The sequence below is a fragment of the Borostomias antarcticus genome (genome assembly GCF_949987555.1).
Source record: "Borostomias antarcticus genome assembly, chromosome: 17".
NCBI classification, from domain to species: domain Eukaryota; kingdom Metazoa; phylum Chordata; class Actinopteri; order Stomiiformes; family Stomiidae; genus Borostomias; species Borostomias antarcticus.
This window is the reverse complement of record NC_140250.1, coordinates 7,245,079-7,263,366: the sequence shown is the minus strand read 5'-3', so window position 1 is coordinate 7,263,366 and position 18,288 is coordinate 7,245,079. Positions and strand designations below refer to the sequence as shown.

The 18,288-nt window shown below is 46.0% G+C and overlaps 1 protein-coding gene across 1 annotated transcript in view; it reads right to left on the bottom strand.

Annotated features, from left to right (window-relative positions):
• Positions 1 to 1,388: 1,388 nt before the first annotated feature.
• Positions 1,389 to 18,288, bottom strand: part of ppargc1a (peroxisome proliferator-activated receptor gamma, coactivator 1 alpha) — a 51,876-nt gene continuing 34,976 nt past the window's right edge. The window contains exons 8-13 of the mRNA XM_084451956.1: positions 17,798 to 18,288; positions 15,433 to 15,531; positions 14,553 to 14,673; positions 12,756 to 12,877; positions 7,299 to 7,450; positions 1,389 to 4,237 (exon numbers count right to left, since the gene is read on the bottom strand). The exon at positions 17,798 to 18,288 is cut by the window's right edge and continues 728 nt beyond it. Coding sequence (XP_084308082.1) covers positions 4,134 to 4,237; positions 7,299 to 7,450; positions 12,756 to 12,877; positions 14,553 to 14,673; positions 15,433 to 15,531; positions 17,798 to 18,288 — 1,089 coding nt within the window. The 3' untranslated portion in view covers positions 1,389 to 4,133. The remainder of the gene's footprint in view (positions 4,238 to 7,298; positions 7,451 to 12,755; positions 12,878 to 14,552; positions 14,674 to 15,432; positions 15,532 to 17,797) is intronic.

Below are 18,288 nucleotides of genomic sequence, written 5' to 3'. Positions count from 1 at the left end.
ACAGAGAGAAGAGAGAAGAGCAGAGAGAACAGAGAGGAGCAGAGAGAACAGAGAGGAGCAGAGAGGAGCAGAGAGAACAGAGAGGAGCAGAGAGAGAAAAGAGAGGAGCAGAGAGAACAGAGAGAACAGAGAGAACAGAGAGGAGCAGAGAGAACAGAGAGGAGCAGAGAGAACAGAGAATACAGAGAGAAGCAGAGAGAACAGAGAGGAGCAGAGAGGAGCAGAGAGGAGCAGAGAGAACAGAGAGGAGCAGAGAGAACAGAGAGGAGCAGAGAGAACAGAGAATACAGAGACAAGCAGAGAGAACAGAGAGGAGCAGAGAGGAGCAGAGAGGAGCAGAGAGAACAGAGAGGAGCAGAGAGAACAGAGAGGAGCAGAGAGTACAGAGAGGAGCAGAGAGAACAGAGAGGAGCAGAGAGAACAGAGAGAACAGAGAGACGGTAGTGAGGGAACAGATTTCCAGGGACAGTTTCATTCTGGAGAAAGGGCAAGCAGACAGAGACCTCCTGCCGGATAGCCGAAATGAAAGTCGTTCGCTCTTTTCTCCGGGGCTAAACAGCCGCCCTTAATAAAAAAAAAAAAGGAGCACAATCAGACCCCCAGCCTAAAATTTTAATGCACATTCCTCCCATATTTCTGCTTCCTCTGGAGGGAGGCGAAAGCGTAAAGGTATGGCGGCTGGAGGCCTGCTCCCAGACTGCCTGCTGGGATAGGGGGCTGCCAGACTCACCCATCCACTCACTGCCTCTCCATACACACTTTGATGAATTTGCCGCCCCAACTTTTTTTAAATTAACTCACATTGAGTCATGGTGCGTTGGGCACCATGGTTGAGTTTTCTTTTACCCTCTCAGGTAATATGAATATCAAAGAGGGAAGGCATGGAGTCGAGTCTCCTCATAGGGGGAAGCTCATAAGTTGAGATGGATGTGCACGATGCCAGCAGGCAGGACATGTCCTCATACAGACAGCATTCATCTAATACCAGTTATGTTACATAAATAGTGTAAGACACTATTATACTGCAGAGCTCTATCAGACCTGTTTAAAATGCTCATTACTAAAGACAGTGTCTCATGTCCCAAAACTGGATCTTAACTGTGCCAGTGAGTGTGGGCTGCACATACTGAAATACCTGATAAAGACCAGTATTTACTTATCGCCAAATTTCCCCCTAGGGGGGGATCATCATTAAAGTATTTGTCCGTCCGTCCGTCCTTCCATCTGTCTATCTAGCTGTATCTATGTGGAAACACTGGGAGAGGAGAGGCTAAGAATAGAAGCACATGGAAGGTTCTTTCAAACACATTTCCCTTTATTGGCATGGTGAGACTGATGAGAATTGCACATAAAAAATGAAACCCACAAGAAAGTCATACAAGGTAGAACCACAAAAGGCATTGGTAAGGACCTGGCAGAAGGCAACGTGGATAGGACACGCACACACACACACGCACACACACACACAACACACACAAAACACACACGCACACACACCACACACACACGCTCATACACATTGTCCTTCCAAAAGAAACATGATCACCCAACAAACGTTTAAGCAGTGGCAAATTTCTCAGTAGTTCACATTATTAAAAAGTCTTGCCACAGTTGAAATTTGAACCATAAGGTGTTATAGTATATTGCTACTCTAGGCGATTTACAAAGCAGATTTTTTATTTATTTTTATTTTTTAATTTATCACAATGATTAAAGCCACACCTATCAAATGGGACAGGACAACATTACCCAAACGCTGTATAGATATAGAGAAAAACATAACAGGGAAAGTGATTTGCCCCAACCTATTCTGGCCTCTTTGCATCAGAGAAATTAGCAGTTTCATCTACAGTCAAACACCATAAATGGTAGCCTGTGATCAACAGTTTCTCTCTGTTCTCATGGCGGCTGCTTCGCTCATCCCTCCTCTCTGGCTATACGTTGGGGTATTAATTGAACCAGAAACCACAAGGTTACCTTTAATGTCACACTGAAGGTGCGGCGATATCTATAGACTGCGAGGAGAGGGCTAATGGAAAGCATGCGATTTTGAGTAGCTCCTCTAGGCTTATTGAATGTCATTCAAGTACTGCCATTCAGACAGCTGAGGCAGATAAGCAAAGCGCGGGCTGTATAGACTGAATACAGTCTGTCATACAGTAATAGCCATGCACTCACAACACAACTAAATGTTTCAGTGCTGGTTGCTTGTCTAGGTGAACTCCATACCATTTTTATATGTGACCAGCAGAGTAGTTTACAATTATACAGATCACAAGATGAGGCAAGTTTTACACGGTCACACTGACTCAACAAACATTAAAGGGCCAACATTGCAATGTGAGTGAACACCATGGTGAGTTGGGCTGACGTTTCTGAGTGGTGCGTTCATATCTAGACAGCGGCTGGGTAATGGCTCAAGTTCTAAACCACACAACAATAGGAGCTAAAATACAACTCTGAAAAATAATTTATTGCTTTTTTATATACTTTTTCTTCATTTATATTATTACTAATCATTTTTTGTAATTATTGTGAATAATGTCAATATTATAATCATCATGTATATATTTTGTACATCAAATACAAGATTTAAAAAATTAGAAAGAAAATTGTAAACTTTTGTTTGGCATTGACATAATGAAGCGTGTGTGGAGCAAAGACACAGGTGTTAACAGTGGTACAATAAAATACCTACAAAATCATTTTATTGCTTCATATCCTACTGTGTAAAGCAAAACCATGTGCTGGAGACATTTGTTTTCATGGCTGCAAACCCACCGGTGTTCAGACAGAAGCCACTGGAACAATGAGCAGAGGTGCAACTGTCAGAGTGATTAATTGAATCTATTGATTGTTTCTGAAAGGCATAGAAAATAATATCCCCACAAAACATGTACTTATTCTGCATCTTACCCACTGATTGTAACTTAAATAACAAAATCAAATCATATAAATAGCAAATATTTGTGAAGTACGCCATGTGAGATGGAGACCATAAATATTTTGATTCAAATACTAAAATAAATAGATAAATAGGCATGTTTATCCTGATTGAACAGATCAAACGTAGTAGTCTTTTCTCACTGAGTGAAATTATTTAAACAAAAACCATAAAAAGCATTGAAATCAAATCAAAATGGGTTAATATATATTGATTGCTTCGGAAATAATTAATAAAAAAATGGGGTTTGTTTTTACAATCATGAAAAAACACTTTAAAAATTTATTTTTCACCGGTTGTATAAGGAAAAGACACTGATTGAGAAACTTTATAAACAAAAAAAACTATACATGATTAACTTTTTCCCCCCAGACAAAATAACTTCAAAAAAAGGAAGTTTGTTCACAGGCTCCATCAAAATGAGCAATCCTTCACCAACACATGTTTACAATCATGTCATGTCTGTTTTCTATGTCATGTAGTAGGTATACTGTATGTTTAACATCATTGTAATGACTACAGATCCACATTCTTCATTAAGAAAAATTCTTTATCATTTAAAAAAGGCTGCGTTTTACAGTGCATAGCTGTAACAAATAAAGAACCGTGTACACAAAATAAAAATATTCCTTTTGATAGTATCTGTAAATACAGGGCTACATTTTTCTCACAAAATGTAGACAGCAATGTTACCTTGAGTCTCCAAGATCCTCTTCCTTATAATCTTATTGATAATGTAACACCACATCCAAACACCAGATTAAAAAGAAAAGAAAATCAACGACAAAGAACATAAAAAATAGACTGAACAAGCTGCACGTTTTCACCACTCAAAGCATTGTGGGTGTTTATAGTGCTTGGAGAAAATTCTCATGAATGTTTATGTCTTTCACTGACCATGGTACAGCAGTACAGCAAACTAATCTGCACAGGTTCTGAGGGTTCACTGGCTTATATCGTCTCTTTCCCAGCTCTTCAGCAGCTAAGTTCATGTAAACTTTGTTTTTCATATATTCATATATATATATATATATATATTTAGGTCTATATATATCTCTATATATATGTTCCTCTTGATATACTCTTTTACATAAGAGTGTAAAACTTCTGGTAGTCTCGTAGTCAAAGGACTGAAACAGTAGCGAGGTATCACAAGTCCCTTTGTTGACGGCAGACACCACGCCACTTGTTACCTTCTCAGGCTGCGCTGGGCTTCCCTCAGCAAGCTGTCGAAGTCCATGGAGTCGTACTTGCTCTTAGTGGAGGCCGGATCAAAGTCATCAGAATGGGAATCTGAAACGAGAAGATCGGGAGGTCAGTGTGCGCGCCGAGCCTCTGCGCCGGACATCAGCGGGTGAGATCAGGTCGGGACGAGATCCGTTTGTCATCCCCCGGTTTTGATAGAGTTGCAACTTGTTGTGTACAGTGTCACGCTTTCGACATTCCCGCCTTGGTCCTGTTCTCTGTTCCTCCACAGTCGCTGTCTCTGCCGTGATTGGTTGAGTGTTGATTTGATATTTACCCAGCTAAGTCTCCTCAGTGTGGGGAATGACAGGCACCTCCAGTACACAGAGACAGGAGGAGCTGCTAACTCTCAGCTTGACCAATGAGATGTTCAGGCGCCACACTTTCAAGTCGCTTTAAACATCATTCAAACGCTCAAGGTGGAAAATATACCCTTTTTTTTGTATGTGACCACACACACACACACACACACACACACACACACACACACACACACACACAAACAGGCCAGAGCATGGGCACACGCGGGGGCTTTCGAGTTTGATCGGCAGAGGCGATAATAAATAAAGTGTGCGTCTTATCTCCGGTGGCAGACAGCTTCACAAATGGGGCCCCCCCGCGCCGGGCCGCGGCGCCTGGAGAGAGCTTGAGGAATGAGAATGACCATGGTAGACAGGAGACGCCAGCCGTGATCTAATGCCACGTCCGAGGGGCGGATTGTGTCACGCGGCGCACCTTGAGGGATGAAAAATAACACCCCGTGTTCTGCTTAGAACTAATGGACGATGTCTCTGAAAACCCAGAAAACACAAAAAAAAAGGACCAGAGCCTGCAAGATTGAGAGGGGGGAAGGAGGCCTCGGCAGCGTGGCATTATTCAAGCCTTCGTCTTCAAAGGAGTGTTTTTTAGATTTGTTTTTTTCTCTCTCCATCTCTTTATAGCACACCCATCAGTATGGGGGATGCACTGAATGAGCCTTCGTCTGGGAAACAGAAGGGTGGAATGAAGGTCTTTTTCTTTCTCCGAGACGGATTCGGGCCACAATGTCTTTCCTCAAGGCTCTGGGATTAACAAATGTTTGCTGTAGGCGTATATACTCCCGCAAACGGCTTCTCTCTGAAAAATACCCATTAGTTTGACCTGGAACCTCGGAGATTCACAATAATGTTGTAGTTTCTGGCTGAAAAAATGCTCTCATTCTATGGAGAGACCTACTGACCCCTCGATGGCCTGCATTATACATTCCTGACCTCCCGCATTGTCCGAAAAATAACCTGTGAATGGAAAAGAACTCTTGACTCTTCAAGCGTCAATGGCTATCTTAACCTCCATCATCAAACGGGGTAGATGATCTCTTGGGGCTGCACGCTGTTGACAGCCAGTCGTAATGGAGTGTCACTCTGGCAAGTGTTCCAACATGGCTCCCGGAGAGTCCGCCCTAGATAATGACACCAGGCCTAACGGAAGCACAGACTGTTTTCTGTTCAACATGGGCGCAATGTAAAAGGGTGAATAGCTTGTATTTCAACCCCCGTGTCTTGCATTATTTATCAAATGCGTCACCCAGCACTTTACTCTTCAGAACATTGAGTACTCGGGCGTTGGACAGAACGGGGATTCGTCTTCGGATTAGTATGTATGTAGTTTTACCTGCGCACTTACGCATGTGTACGTGAGCACCTTAACTCAAATGAATATAGCAGCGCTGCTCTTGATCCCGGCAGCAGATGTGTGGGAGTCTGAAGGACTTGAGAGTGTGGATGTAAAAGCACCATGTGAGGAGTAGAGTGCTGCTTATTATTAGTCAATCAGCCCTGAGTTGTCAAGTCTGCTTCCTTACCCCCCCCCCCCACCCACCCACACACACACACACACACACACACACACACACACACACTGCACTCCCTCTCTCTCTGTATCTCATCACACATACGCACACACCCATCCACACACACACACACATCCACACACACACACACACCCACACACACACACACAGAGAATGCGCTCCCTCTCTCTCTGTATCTAATCACACATACTCACACGCACACACACATCCATACACACACACACACACACACCCACACAAACACACACACACACACACACACACACACTGCGCTCCCTCTCTCTGTATCTCATCACACATACGCACACGCACAAACACACACACACACATCCACACATGCGCACACACACACACACACACTCCCTCTCTCTCTCTCTCTCTCTCTCTCACACACACACACACACACACACACACACACACACACACACACACACACACACACACACACACACACACACACTCCCCCTCTCTCTCTCTCACACACACACACACACACACACACACACACACACACACACACACACTCTCTCTCTCACACACACACACACACACACACACACACACAGTCCCCCTCTATCTAAGCAGATGACAGGCTGCTATGTGCCACAGTGAGGTCCTGCCTCTGCTCCAAACCACAACAGCTGGCAACAGATGGAGCCTTACTGGTCAGGAAGAGGGGCTGATGGGACGTAACCTTGCACCCCCCCCCCCCCCTCTGCTCCCCTCCTCTCCTCTCCTATCTTTACCATGACCCTAGATATTCTAACCACAGAGAGATCCAGCACATCAAATATACATCCTCGTGTAGGATATCAAAACAGACAAGGACAGGCTTTTAGAGGGTATCTATCTCCCCGCTCCATACCTCTAATATCGACCAGGTACAGAGACTTAGGCTGTGAGTAATGCAAGACGCTCCCTGTTTCCTGGAGACACCTCTCCTCTATGGGAGGCAGCAGTCAGGAATGGGAGCTCTCTATTCCTGGTAGACCCCCCCGAACTCCGTTTGCTTGGCTGATGCCTCCAAGACATGTTGCTTGTGGGAGTAGCCACGCAAAAAAAGGGGGAAAAAAGCTTTTTCTTTGATTCTTAAAGCATCACTGAAGCCTTTTGCTTTCTCCCACACACACCCCTTCTCCCTCTGGCGGTCTGTATGTCCGTATTAGTCCTATGTTGTTGCTGATGGGTGTGTGTGTGTATGTGTGTATGTGTGAGGGGGGGGGTGGGGGTTTGTTTGAGCAACAGCAAAGCAGCACTTACCCAAGTCTGTGTAATTTGATTTGCAGAACTGCTTTTGTCCACCGAAGCACAGCTCGAACTGCGGCTCGTTCAACCTGCGTAAGGTGTGTCCGTTCTCAAGGGCGGCGAAGGCGTCGCAAGTGTAGCGGTAGGTGATGAAGCCAAAATTGTCCCTGGTCAGGAATAGAAAATGGAACATCAGACTGGCGCCCCTGGGGCTATGCCGGGAGCCTCTCTTATCGGAAAACCACTCTATTTATATGCAAAAGACAAATCAATAAAAATGTATCTTTGGTCTCTTCAGGCCAGAAATAGATGGGACCACAGACACAGCTGCCTGGGAAGTAATGGGGACAACAGACAGAGCTGGAGTGTGTCTGGGAAACGTGACATCTGCTTTGGGGGTTGCACAAGGGAGTTGCCTTGGTCCATTACCATTCTCACTATACATGACCACTTGGGGATATCATTAGAGAGCACAATGTATGTTTCCATCCATAGTTATGCGGATGACACGCAACTGTACATCTCTGCTGAACCAAATGACGCTGCAGCTATAAACTCCCGTCCCGTCTACTACCCGTCTTCTAGCAATAAATAAATGGATGAGCAATAACTTCTTAAAGCTTAACGAGGACAACCCTGAAATCCTACTAGTAGGCCCTAAAACAAAAAGAGAATTGTTGTTAAATAATCTGGAAATGTACTCCCTGGATTAAACCTGAGGCTTCAAGTCTTGGTGTTATCCTAGATTCAGAACTAAGCTTCAAATCCACATTAACAAGGAAAACATACTTTTTCCACCTTAGAAACATAAGTATGACAATTTATAAATCAAAAAGATGTTGAAAAAAAGATGAAAAACTGATTCATTCCTTTATTTGAAGCTGACTCGATTACTGTAACATACTTTTTACAGGCCTTACTTTTTACAGGCCTTACTGGAAATACAACAACACAGAGACTTCAGCTCATTCAAAACTTTGCAGCTCGGCTATTCACCAGAACCAAGAGAAGAGAACACATTAGTCCAGTCTTAGCTGCTCTGCATTGGCTTCCAGTAACATTAAGAATTGATTTTAAGATCCTCCTCCTTATAAAAAGCCCTTAATGGGTGAAGACCAACGTGTGCCAACTATGTGCCTTCAAAAACATGCGACCATCTGTTGCTGGTTTATTGCAGGTTCCCAGCAACAGCTGGAAGAAGATCGGGAGTGCAGTCTTTGTCAATTATGCCCCAACGAAAACATTACCTATAGATTTCAAGAAAGCCAGCTCACTAAATATTTTTAAAAGACAGCTAAAAACGTATCTCTTCACTTAAAGGTATAATATGTAATATGTGGATTAAAATAAACATTAAAAAAAACAAAAAAACATCCATTGGGCTTTGCGAAGGCTGCCGAGTAAAAGTATTGCTTTTCCATAAAAAATTATATTTAGTCTGAAATTATTACATTATGAATTTTTTACGGCCCGACAATGACACTCTGTTGATATCATACCAGCCAATAGTATAACAGTGTTGGTACTGCGCGCTGGGTTGCCAGGTACTATTCTAGCTTCACCACTGTGAGATTAGCAGTAGCCGGCTAACGTTATACTTCCATGAATTAGCAGCATTATAGATGTTGGTTAGTGTGTGTGCGACTATAAAACGGCAGCTTTTCCGTCCACTTCCGCTCACTCTTTTCAGCTAAACGTTTGGTAAAATGGCCAGGTTTCGTTGCCCTGCTTCTCCGCCTGAGCCCCGGCGAACCGTGCGATACGAATCTCAAAAGCTCAGTGACCGAAGAAGGAGCAAAAGTCGGATAGATATCGGGCCAGCCTTTGCTCGTTGGACGGAGTTTATAGTTTCATGGGATAAAGTCGCATGGTGACATGGCTACTTTTCTTCTAGACCGGTAAGCTAGCTAACTAGCTATCGTTATCTTTCTTGGAATCTGCATAGCCAGACCTAACGTTATCTCCACACTACAGCATCTAACGTAACTTATTACATGGCACTCTGAAATACTTGATTGTGATTACTGATTAGTGTAACGTTATGTTCCTCTCAGAGTGAAGATCTTATCACAGTATGACTGAAACAGTGCATTCTCTGGCATTTTGGCAACCAATACGTTGTGTTGTTGCATTTCTTATCTTTAGACACTAGATGGGGGAAATAATCCACATATTACATATTATACCTTTAAGCTTTTGTTGATGTTACTTTTCTTTATTTTTATAATTTTTACTGTGTAATTATATTAAAGGAGGCAATAGAATTTATCAGCATGCCTTGCACTTTGGCTTCAGCACTAGAGTACGCTCTTAATCACTTGGAGATGCACTTGTGAGTTCTGGCGAGTAGTGGTACACAGTACGTTAAATGCAACTAAATGCAAAAAATGCAGTCGCTTTGAACAAAAGCCATCTTCCGTCTCTCCGGCGAGATGGTGCCAACAGGTGGTAGTAGCGGTGGTTGGTGTCTTTTGTGATGGAGATGGCCTTCCTGAGGCAGCGTTGGTTGTCGAGATCCTCGATGGCTGGGAGGTCCACACCGATGAACTGTGATGGCTCCAGTCAGGATACTCTCGATGATGCTGCGGTAGAAGTTCACAAGTGTTTGTGTGCTCATGCCCCATCTCTGCAGGCACCTCAGAAAGTAGAGGTGTTGTTGTGCCTTCTTTAGGTTGTGTTGTGCGTCCAAGTCAGGTCATCAGAGATCTGCATCCCTAAGAATCTGATGCCCCTTTTCCATCAATCCAAACCTGGTTCTGGTTCTGGGCCGGTGCTGGTACCGGTTCGGAGCTGGTTCAACTTGCGAACCTGTTTGCCTTTCCACCAACCAGAGCCACGTCAATACGTCATTGTATACGTCTCCTAACAATGCAACAGCGGCGACTTCAAGCACAACAACGCTATGGCAGACTATGGCTGTATTTCAAACTGAAGGGCTCATTCCTACCCTTCGGAGTGTCTTCCCTTCATAGTGAGCACTGTGAAGGGCATGGGGAGCAGGGTGTCAAAATAACGCTCGTCTGGAATGCCCTTCAACATAATTTTCAGGGCTGTCGCATGTGTCAACAGCCTGTCATAAGCTATACTAACCATAACCATTGTTAATGAATGAATCCCATCTTAACTGAAGCTAAGCTTTCGGAGTGGGAACGTGATGTCCTGATCTCAAGCTATTACAAGCCCAAGACGGCGGGGTCATCAGAGAATTTCACGAAGTAAATGTGCATCACCTGTTTAAGCAGTTGAGTTTGACACAGCTGTAGCCGATTGGCTATTGCTAGTTTTGCGTCCGATGTCCCATTTATATCTCAGCCAAACACAACAATGCTTGAACTTTTCCACTTGCCAGCTTGTGCTTTTCATTATTATCTTTGGAGGACTTGCTTGTGCACAGGAGGGATTCTTTATCGGGAAATAGCCGTTTGATTGTATTCAGACATAATTTAGGCTGGTACAGACAAGGATCACAACCGACTGATGCACCCTCCCTTCCCGCAACGGAGGGTTATCAGAGTTCCGTCTCATCGCTGACCAACAGCTGCCAACTTGGGCTAATGCTAGTTAGCTAGCTACATCGTAAATTCGTCAAACTCAAAAACGCTAAAAAAAAATACCGATTACTTTTCTTCTCAAAACGCAAGCCTGCTGTCGACAGCTAGATGACTGTTGACTAAAATAACAGTTATTTTGTATACCATTATTTAGTAGTGCTAATATCGCGCGCGTCAACATTGTAGCAAATGTCTCAATGCCCGTAAGCGGCTCCGTTCCAGACCAGCAAAATACTAGGGCCGCAGTTGGACCAGTTTTCGAAGCCGCGAACCAGGGGCCGGTTGCACAAAACACCTTAAGTTAATATTTCCCTTAAGTTCTGACTTAAGGTTTCCTTGAAATAAAATCTGTTGCACAAACACCCTTAAGTATTCCCCTTATGTTTTCCTTAAGATGTCCCTCAAGTATTTAAGGTTTTCAACTTATCTCGGTCTAATACTTAAGGAGTCCCTTAAAGTCCGTTAAGTTGTTGCACAAAAGACCTTAGCAAGCAAAATAAGGGAAAAAACGTAAGGGACCTCTATCCCAACCTTAGCTAAGGCACATGGCTGCGTTTATGAACATAAACGATGGAAATCGCGTCCCAGGAAGAGTGTTCCGTGACAGGGAGAACCTACTAGACACTCTTAGTGAGGAGCAACTGATATTTCAATACAGATTTGATCGACAGTCCATTTTTTTCCTCACAGCGTCGCAGGACGTTCCAGTGTAGTGTTGTGACAGATAGCCGGTCACGTGCAAGCAAACCACTGGTCACCATGGAAACTACAATTTTACTGCTGTAAAATCTCTTTCCTTGTATGAAAATCCTTAACGTTTCTCCTTAGCTAAGGAAACCTTGTAAGGGATTCTGTGCAACACCCTTAAGTAATTCCCTTAACTAAGGGGAAATTAACCCTTAAGGGTCATACTTAAGGGGAAAACTTAAGTTTTAACTTGTGCAACCGGCCCCAGGTTCTTATCTGTCGAAACATGAAGAACTTGTTCGCGAAGGGGTAAGAGTGGCTGAGCAGTCGTGTGTGTGTGAGCCTGGGGCTCAGCCAGCAGCCTTGCGGGACACCAGTGCTGATGTTTAGTGTGGGTGAGGTGTTGCTGCCTATTCTCACCACCTGTTGTCTGTAGTGAGGAGGTCCAGGGTTGTGTATGGAGCTGTCAAGGCCTTCACCTCTCAGCTTCGGGACCAGGTTGATGGGGTGTACGGCGTTAAATGCAGAACTGTTGTCAATGAATAGCATCCTGACGTAGATGTTTTTCTTGTCTAGGTGCTCCAGCGTGAAGTGTAGGGCCAGTGAGATGGCATCATCCATCCTGTTGGCTCTGGAAGCGAACTTGTGTGGGTCTAGTGAGTCTGGTATTATGATGTTGAGATGAGGTAAAATCTGAGAATAGTCTGTGAGTCTTCGGATGAGGACAATTACCGTCTTAAAGATTAGGGGAATTACCATCTAGGACCAAGGCATGAAGACAATACACAATCTAATGATTACTGCTGCGCTTGTTTTTACAGTAAATTGCTGTATTTTAGGTGATTTAGTATTTTTATTAGTATATCCAATCTTATTTTACATTAACTATGGCATTCTATCCCTGTTTTATTTTATGTTCATTTTATGTCTATTTTTATGTGAAGTACTGTGCATGTAATTTCTTTGTTGTAAAGCACTATGATCAGCATTTTTTGTATGGAAGGTGCTATACAAATAGTTTCTTATTATTATTATTGTTGTTATTATTATTATTACTACTCCATACTCAGACACAAGCCAAGGTTCCCAGAAAACTGAACAAAGACTATGAACTAGAGAACCCTGCCTTCATCACTTCAACACATATGCACACACACAAACACTGACACGCACGCTGACGCACAAGAAGACGCGCACACACACACACGCGCACACACTGTTCCGCAGCCCTTACCCGTCGTCTCTCAGGTTGACGGCACAGTCTTCGATCTCGCCGAAGACCTCAAAGCGGCGCTTCAGCTCGGTCCGGGTGCTGTCGGACCTCAGCCTGCCCACGTACACCACCCGCCTCTCCTCCTGCTCAACAACAGAGAGAGAGAGAGGGAGAGAGGGAGAGAGAGTGAGAGAGAGAGGGAGGAGATTAAAGGAAGAGTACGTCCCTCTGTTCTCAACCCTCTTGTCAGTCTCGACGGTGGTAATGAAACGCTTCTATCACCCTGAGGGGAGCGCTGACTTCGGGACGCCCTATTGTCCCGTGATTGGTTGGGTGCTTCTAAACGCCACCTCTTATCTGCTAGCAATGCTAAGAGTCATGGACCTGCCTTCCCTCTGGTCACTGGTAACATATTTCTCCCTTTCATTCGTTTACGAAGCGCAGGCGGCCCCAGATAAGACGATGAGCTGTGCAGGTGTCCGTTCCTTTAAAGAGGCCCTCATTTAGGCTGTATGGTATATAGCCCGGATAACTGGAACGGGCTACCGGGTCTAATGTTTAGAAACTGATAAGTGGTAAAAACCACCATTAGGTGCATCGTGAAGCCACCGGGGAAGGAACACATCCAGTTCTCTGAAGCACAAAGGACGCCAAGGTCACAGCAGAATAATTTAGTACTGCACGAGGCCGCAATTATAGTTTTGGAGCAATTTAATTGCGTCTGCTAATCATATAATGTAGCAAATGCCTGGGGATATGTTGTATCACCAACATTATTTATTTATTCATTCATTTACTTGCCATTACTGGGGCGAGTCTACGGAGAGCGATTCACATTTTGAATGCCGCCCTGAGGCCACTGGTAACTCATATGTGTCAATCAGTAGCCTGGTGCTAAACTCAAAGTTCACCTCTTCATAGAAGCTGGGATAAATGACAAGACATAAGCTCTCTCCTTAGAACAGCGAGAGAGAGGACCCCCCTCTCTCCAAACACTTAGTTTGAGACAAAAGTGTTTGCTGATTTAGGAATTTAGTTGCTGACAACTAATAAAAACACAGTTTTTTCATGATGGCACCCCGGGGCTGACAGTGTACAGTATGTGTGTGTGTGTGTGTGTGTGTGTGTGTGTGTGCACGCGCACGCACGTGTGTGTGTGTATGAAGCTTTGGCCTCCCAAACCTCCACTGACGGCTTCAGCTCTGCTGCCTTAATTGTCTGCACGCCTCAACTGTATGCACGCCAAGGTGTGTGTGTGTGTGTGAGTGTGTGATTTGACATGCATGCATCAGCAAAAGGGATATATATACCCAGCTGGAAATGGATGGAGCACATAGCTGCTGATATTTATCATGCTGGATATCATTCTGAGACAGATAACCCCACCGAGTCTTATCTGGAGAATATACACATTTCCTTGGGCAGTCATTTCCCTTTTTTTGTGACCCCTCCTCTCTCCCCACCATTTCTCTCTTCCTGTTTTAGCCCCCCTGCCGTGTGAGTAATAAGAGCAGACGCTGCGTTTCCAGATGCCGGAGACTTTTTAAAAATACACAACCTGGCGACAAACAGGAAACGCGGTGCAGTCTGGATGATCAGTGACTCACTTAGTTAGCAGCGTTAATTCATTACATAGAGGACGGAGGCATCGCTACCGCCTCGGAGTTCTGGATAATGCAGGCGTGTGTGTGTGTGTGTGTGTGAGACAGCGTGGAGTGTGGCAGGACTATATTAGTGCTGGGAAGAGACGCCCAAGAATATAAACCGGAGAAGGGAAGTTAAGTAGCGCCGGGCGATGGCGGCGGCGGCAACGCTCACTATAGCTTTCTGTCTCTGCCGTTCCCTCTGCTCCGCCCGCTCGAACTCCCGCTTCTCGTAGTCCCGCCGGTGCTCCTCCCTCTTCAGGCGCTCGTGCTGGTACTCCTCGTAGCTGTCGTACCTGCGGGAAGGACCCAAAAAACCCATTCCCCGTCACTCGCTGTTATCCCTTCTCTGTCCTCCTCCGCCGCCATCGTCCTCCTCCGCCGCCGTCACCTCTGTCGTTTTTTTGTGTTTTTTTTTTTTTTTCTTCCTCCGCAGTTCTAGAGCGTATGGGTCGGTTAGTCACAGAGGAGCGCCGCCCGTTATCCACCCCCCCCTGAACACGTCAACATCCTCTCCCCGTCCTCTCCCCTCGCCCCCGTCAACCCACTCCCTCCACCACGGTCTGGGGGGAAAACAAAACGAATGCGCACGCATGGCGTCTCCTCTCCCATCGTAAAGGTTATGGATCCCGGCGGGGAGGGAGGGAGCGGGCTGCCGTCGGAGGCGGGGCGGCTGCCACTGTCAGCACTACTTCACATGCCATTACTTTCTGCTTAGCTAGGGCTTCATCCAGGGGAAACTTTCTCAACTTCCCGCAAGACGTGGCCGTGTTGGGAGAGATGAGGACTCTGGGGCTTGTCTGGTGTCATTAGCTCTGTTGATGCGGTGGTGGTGGGGTGTGTGTGTGTGTGTGTTTGTGTGGGCGGGGGGGGGGGGGGTTGTTAGTCGTGGCTGGGCTGTGTGCCAGTGCTTTTCTGAATATGAAACTAGCATTTAATAGCGGCAAGCTGTCAAGAGTGAAGACCTACACAGAGTGAGGATAGTTATCTGATTTATGATGGTCAACAACGGGCCGAGATTGTGACCTGAGGATAGTGGTGCCAGGGGTTCTCACCTGGGCCTGCGGTTGAGGGGAGACCTGGACCGAGACTGGGTCTGGGGGCTCTTGTGACTCCTGGAGCGGAAGGCGCTGGACTCCATGTTGTGACGAGACCTGCGGTGATCAAAGACAAGAACACAGCAATCATCAGGACGTTACAGAGGACGCTAAAAAAGACAAGATATTCACCGTACAGTACATGTACACACACTGTCAACAATATACCATGGACAATATTTATACAACTTAACCTTTAGCTCTACAATACAGTATATTGGATTTTAAGCGTTTAAATATTCCTGCTGTATACTGCTATGATAAATTGTGAAGGATCAGTCGATAAGGACCATGAAGAAGACATCTTTGTTGCCCAATTTCAAGAATTTAGTGTCCAGTTGACACCGGTTTCGAGAAAAAATGCAGCATGTGGGCACGTGATAAAATTAAATGAGCAACACCGAGCAATCTTCCACAGCCTTATTCGGAGCACCGGCCTTCCGTTACCCAGAATGCTCCCAGCGGGCTCTAGGAAGCATTGGATTTACCATAAGTTACATATTGTCACTTTAAATGGGCTCCTTTATGTTCTCTTTCCTGTTAGCCTAGTTTGAGGAGCGCTAGCTTGTTAAGAACAGGGTTGAGAGGTTGGGTCGTAACAGTACATTTTTCAAAGCCAAAGCCCAGGAACACTATGGTCCCACGGGATCGACCGAATCTCACTTCCTTTCCGCACTCAGTTATAGTTGAGCTGGGAACAAGAGGTTCTCACCTTCCCTTTCACAAGGGGCAATCTATACACGCACCTCCTATCTAAGATGTATGAGGGAGGAATCTACAGGATGCACCCCTACATACAGTAGAGGTGCTTTAAGTCCCACCGCTTCATTATTTAACTGGTGCTGAACACGGTGGGCTTCAATACTTGACTAGAAACTGATGAGCTAAGCTTCGCGAAGAAAAGGATTGGGAGTTTTTATTTTTCTGGAAAGAAGTGGACGGAAGTTCACGGTCGTGTTCCGTCAGGAAAGTTCTACTGTGAAAAAAAAAAAGGCCTTCTTTCCTCGCCGGTGCGACCCTTATGCAACGCAACCCAGAGGATGACTGTATGACCATGTGACAGGATCTGTCCACTGTGTCTTGGGTTTATGGTTGGCAAAGTCAGTGACTGATTAATAAAGTTGTCTTTGAACTAACTTCCTCGTGTCCTTATACCCATGGTCTGAGCCAGCACCTGTTTGTCCCTCTCTCCAACCCCCTCTGCTCTCATCGTGGGATGTGTAGTTTTTCCAGGTGGCTGTGATGATACAAGTCTCTTCTGAGAGGGGGGGGTTCACATCTACACAGTACACACCCCCACCCAGATTGGGCTTTCATCTCTAGGGATGAGTGTGTGTCGTGCCATGTGTGTGTGAGTGTGGAGGGGCTGGGTTGGTCTCTCAGTAAAGACAACAGCTGCAGCTTAAAACAATATTTTGGTATCAATAGAGACCCGGGGAGCGTAAGCTCAAATAAAATTCACGGTAACGTTGACGACGTGGGAACGACGAAGGCTGAGATAACACCGAGGAAGTACACCTCGGGCGCTTGGATCTTGAGGAGCATGGAGCTTCACACTTTGAGTGAAGAACCACTCTGGTGCCTCGATTCATGTCTCACATCTGAGGGATAATGACCCCCCCCCCCCTCAGCTCGGGCCAGGCCTGTGACGCCTCTGACAGCTGTTTACTGTTTACAGACCCCCCCCCCCCCCCTCCAAACTAACAGAAACCATCCCCTCACAAGATTATACAAGAGCCCCCACCTCCGCCAGGCTTTCGCCATGTTCAACCACCAGGGCAGAAAACGCCGCTGACCAGGAGGGCGGCGAGAGAGAGATAGGGAGAGAGAGAGAGTGAGAGATAGATAGAGGGAGATGGAGAGAGAAAGAGAGATAGATAGATAGAGGGAGGGAGAGAGAGAGAGAGAGTTTGTACTGTTTCTCAAGATCTCAAGAGTTTGTTTGTTCATTTATCTACTTATTTATTTTACATATGACATTTGATACATTTGATTTTGTGTAAAACATGTCGTCTCTTTATTGACCTCTCTTTATTGACCTATCTTTCTATCTATGTGTTACAGTAGTTTACTTAATTAACTGTATACTTAATTTGTTTTCGCATGTAATTATTTAATTATTCTTGACGCTTTGGCAATATTGTTCACCTGACATTCATGCCAATTAAGCATATAGAATTGAATTGGAAATTTAATGGAATATATATATATATATATATATATATATAGAGAGAGAGAGAGAGAGAGAGAGAGAGAGCGAGAGGGGTAGAGAGAGATAGACATGGAGAGAGAGAGAGAGAGCGAGGACGGAGGCGGGTCTTACCAGGAGGAGGGGCGTCCGTCGGGCGAGCTGGACAGAGAGCGCCTCCGGTGGCGCGAGGAGGAGCTGCTGGAGCGGGACCTGGATGGGGAGCGGGAGTGGTGGGAGTCGGCGCCGCGGCCCGGCCAGCAGAAGTGGCCGCCGCCGCCGCCGCTGGGGGAGAGGGGCAGCGAGGCGGGCGGCGACAGGGAGCCCCGCGACGGCGAGCGGCTAGCCGGGGAGCAGGACGGCGAGCGCAGCAGCAGCAGGCCCAGCGGGCTGCCCTCCCAGGGGTAGAGGGGGAAGCGGCCCTCGCGGCCCTCCAGCTCCAGCTCCTCCTGGAAGGACGGGAAGCCCGGGTGGAGGACGTACCCGGGCAGCGGGTGGGGGGACAGCGGACCCCCGGGGAAGAGGCTCTGCCCGGGGGGGTCGCCCCCCTCTGCGCCCCCCGCCGCCGCCTCCTCGCCCTCCTGGCTGTAGATGGCTTTCTGGGGGCGGCCAAAGTGCTTGTTGAG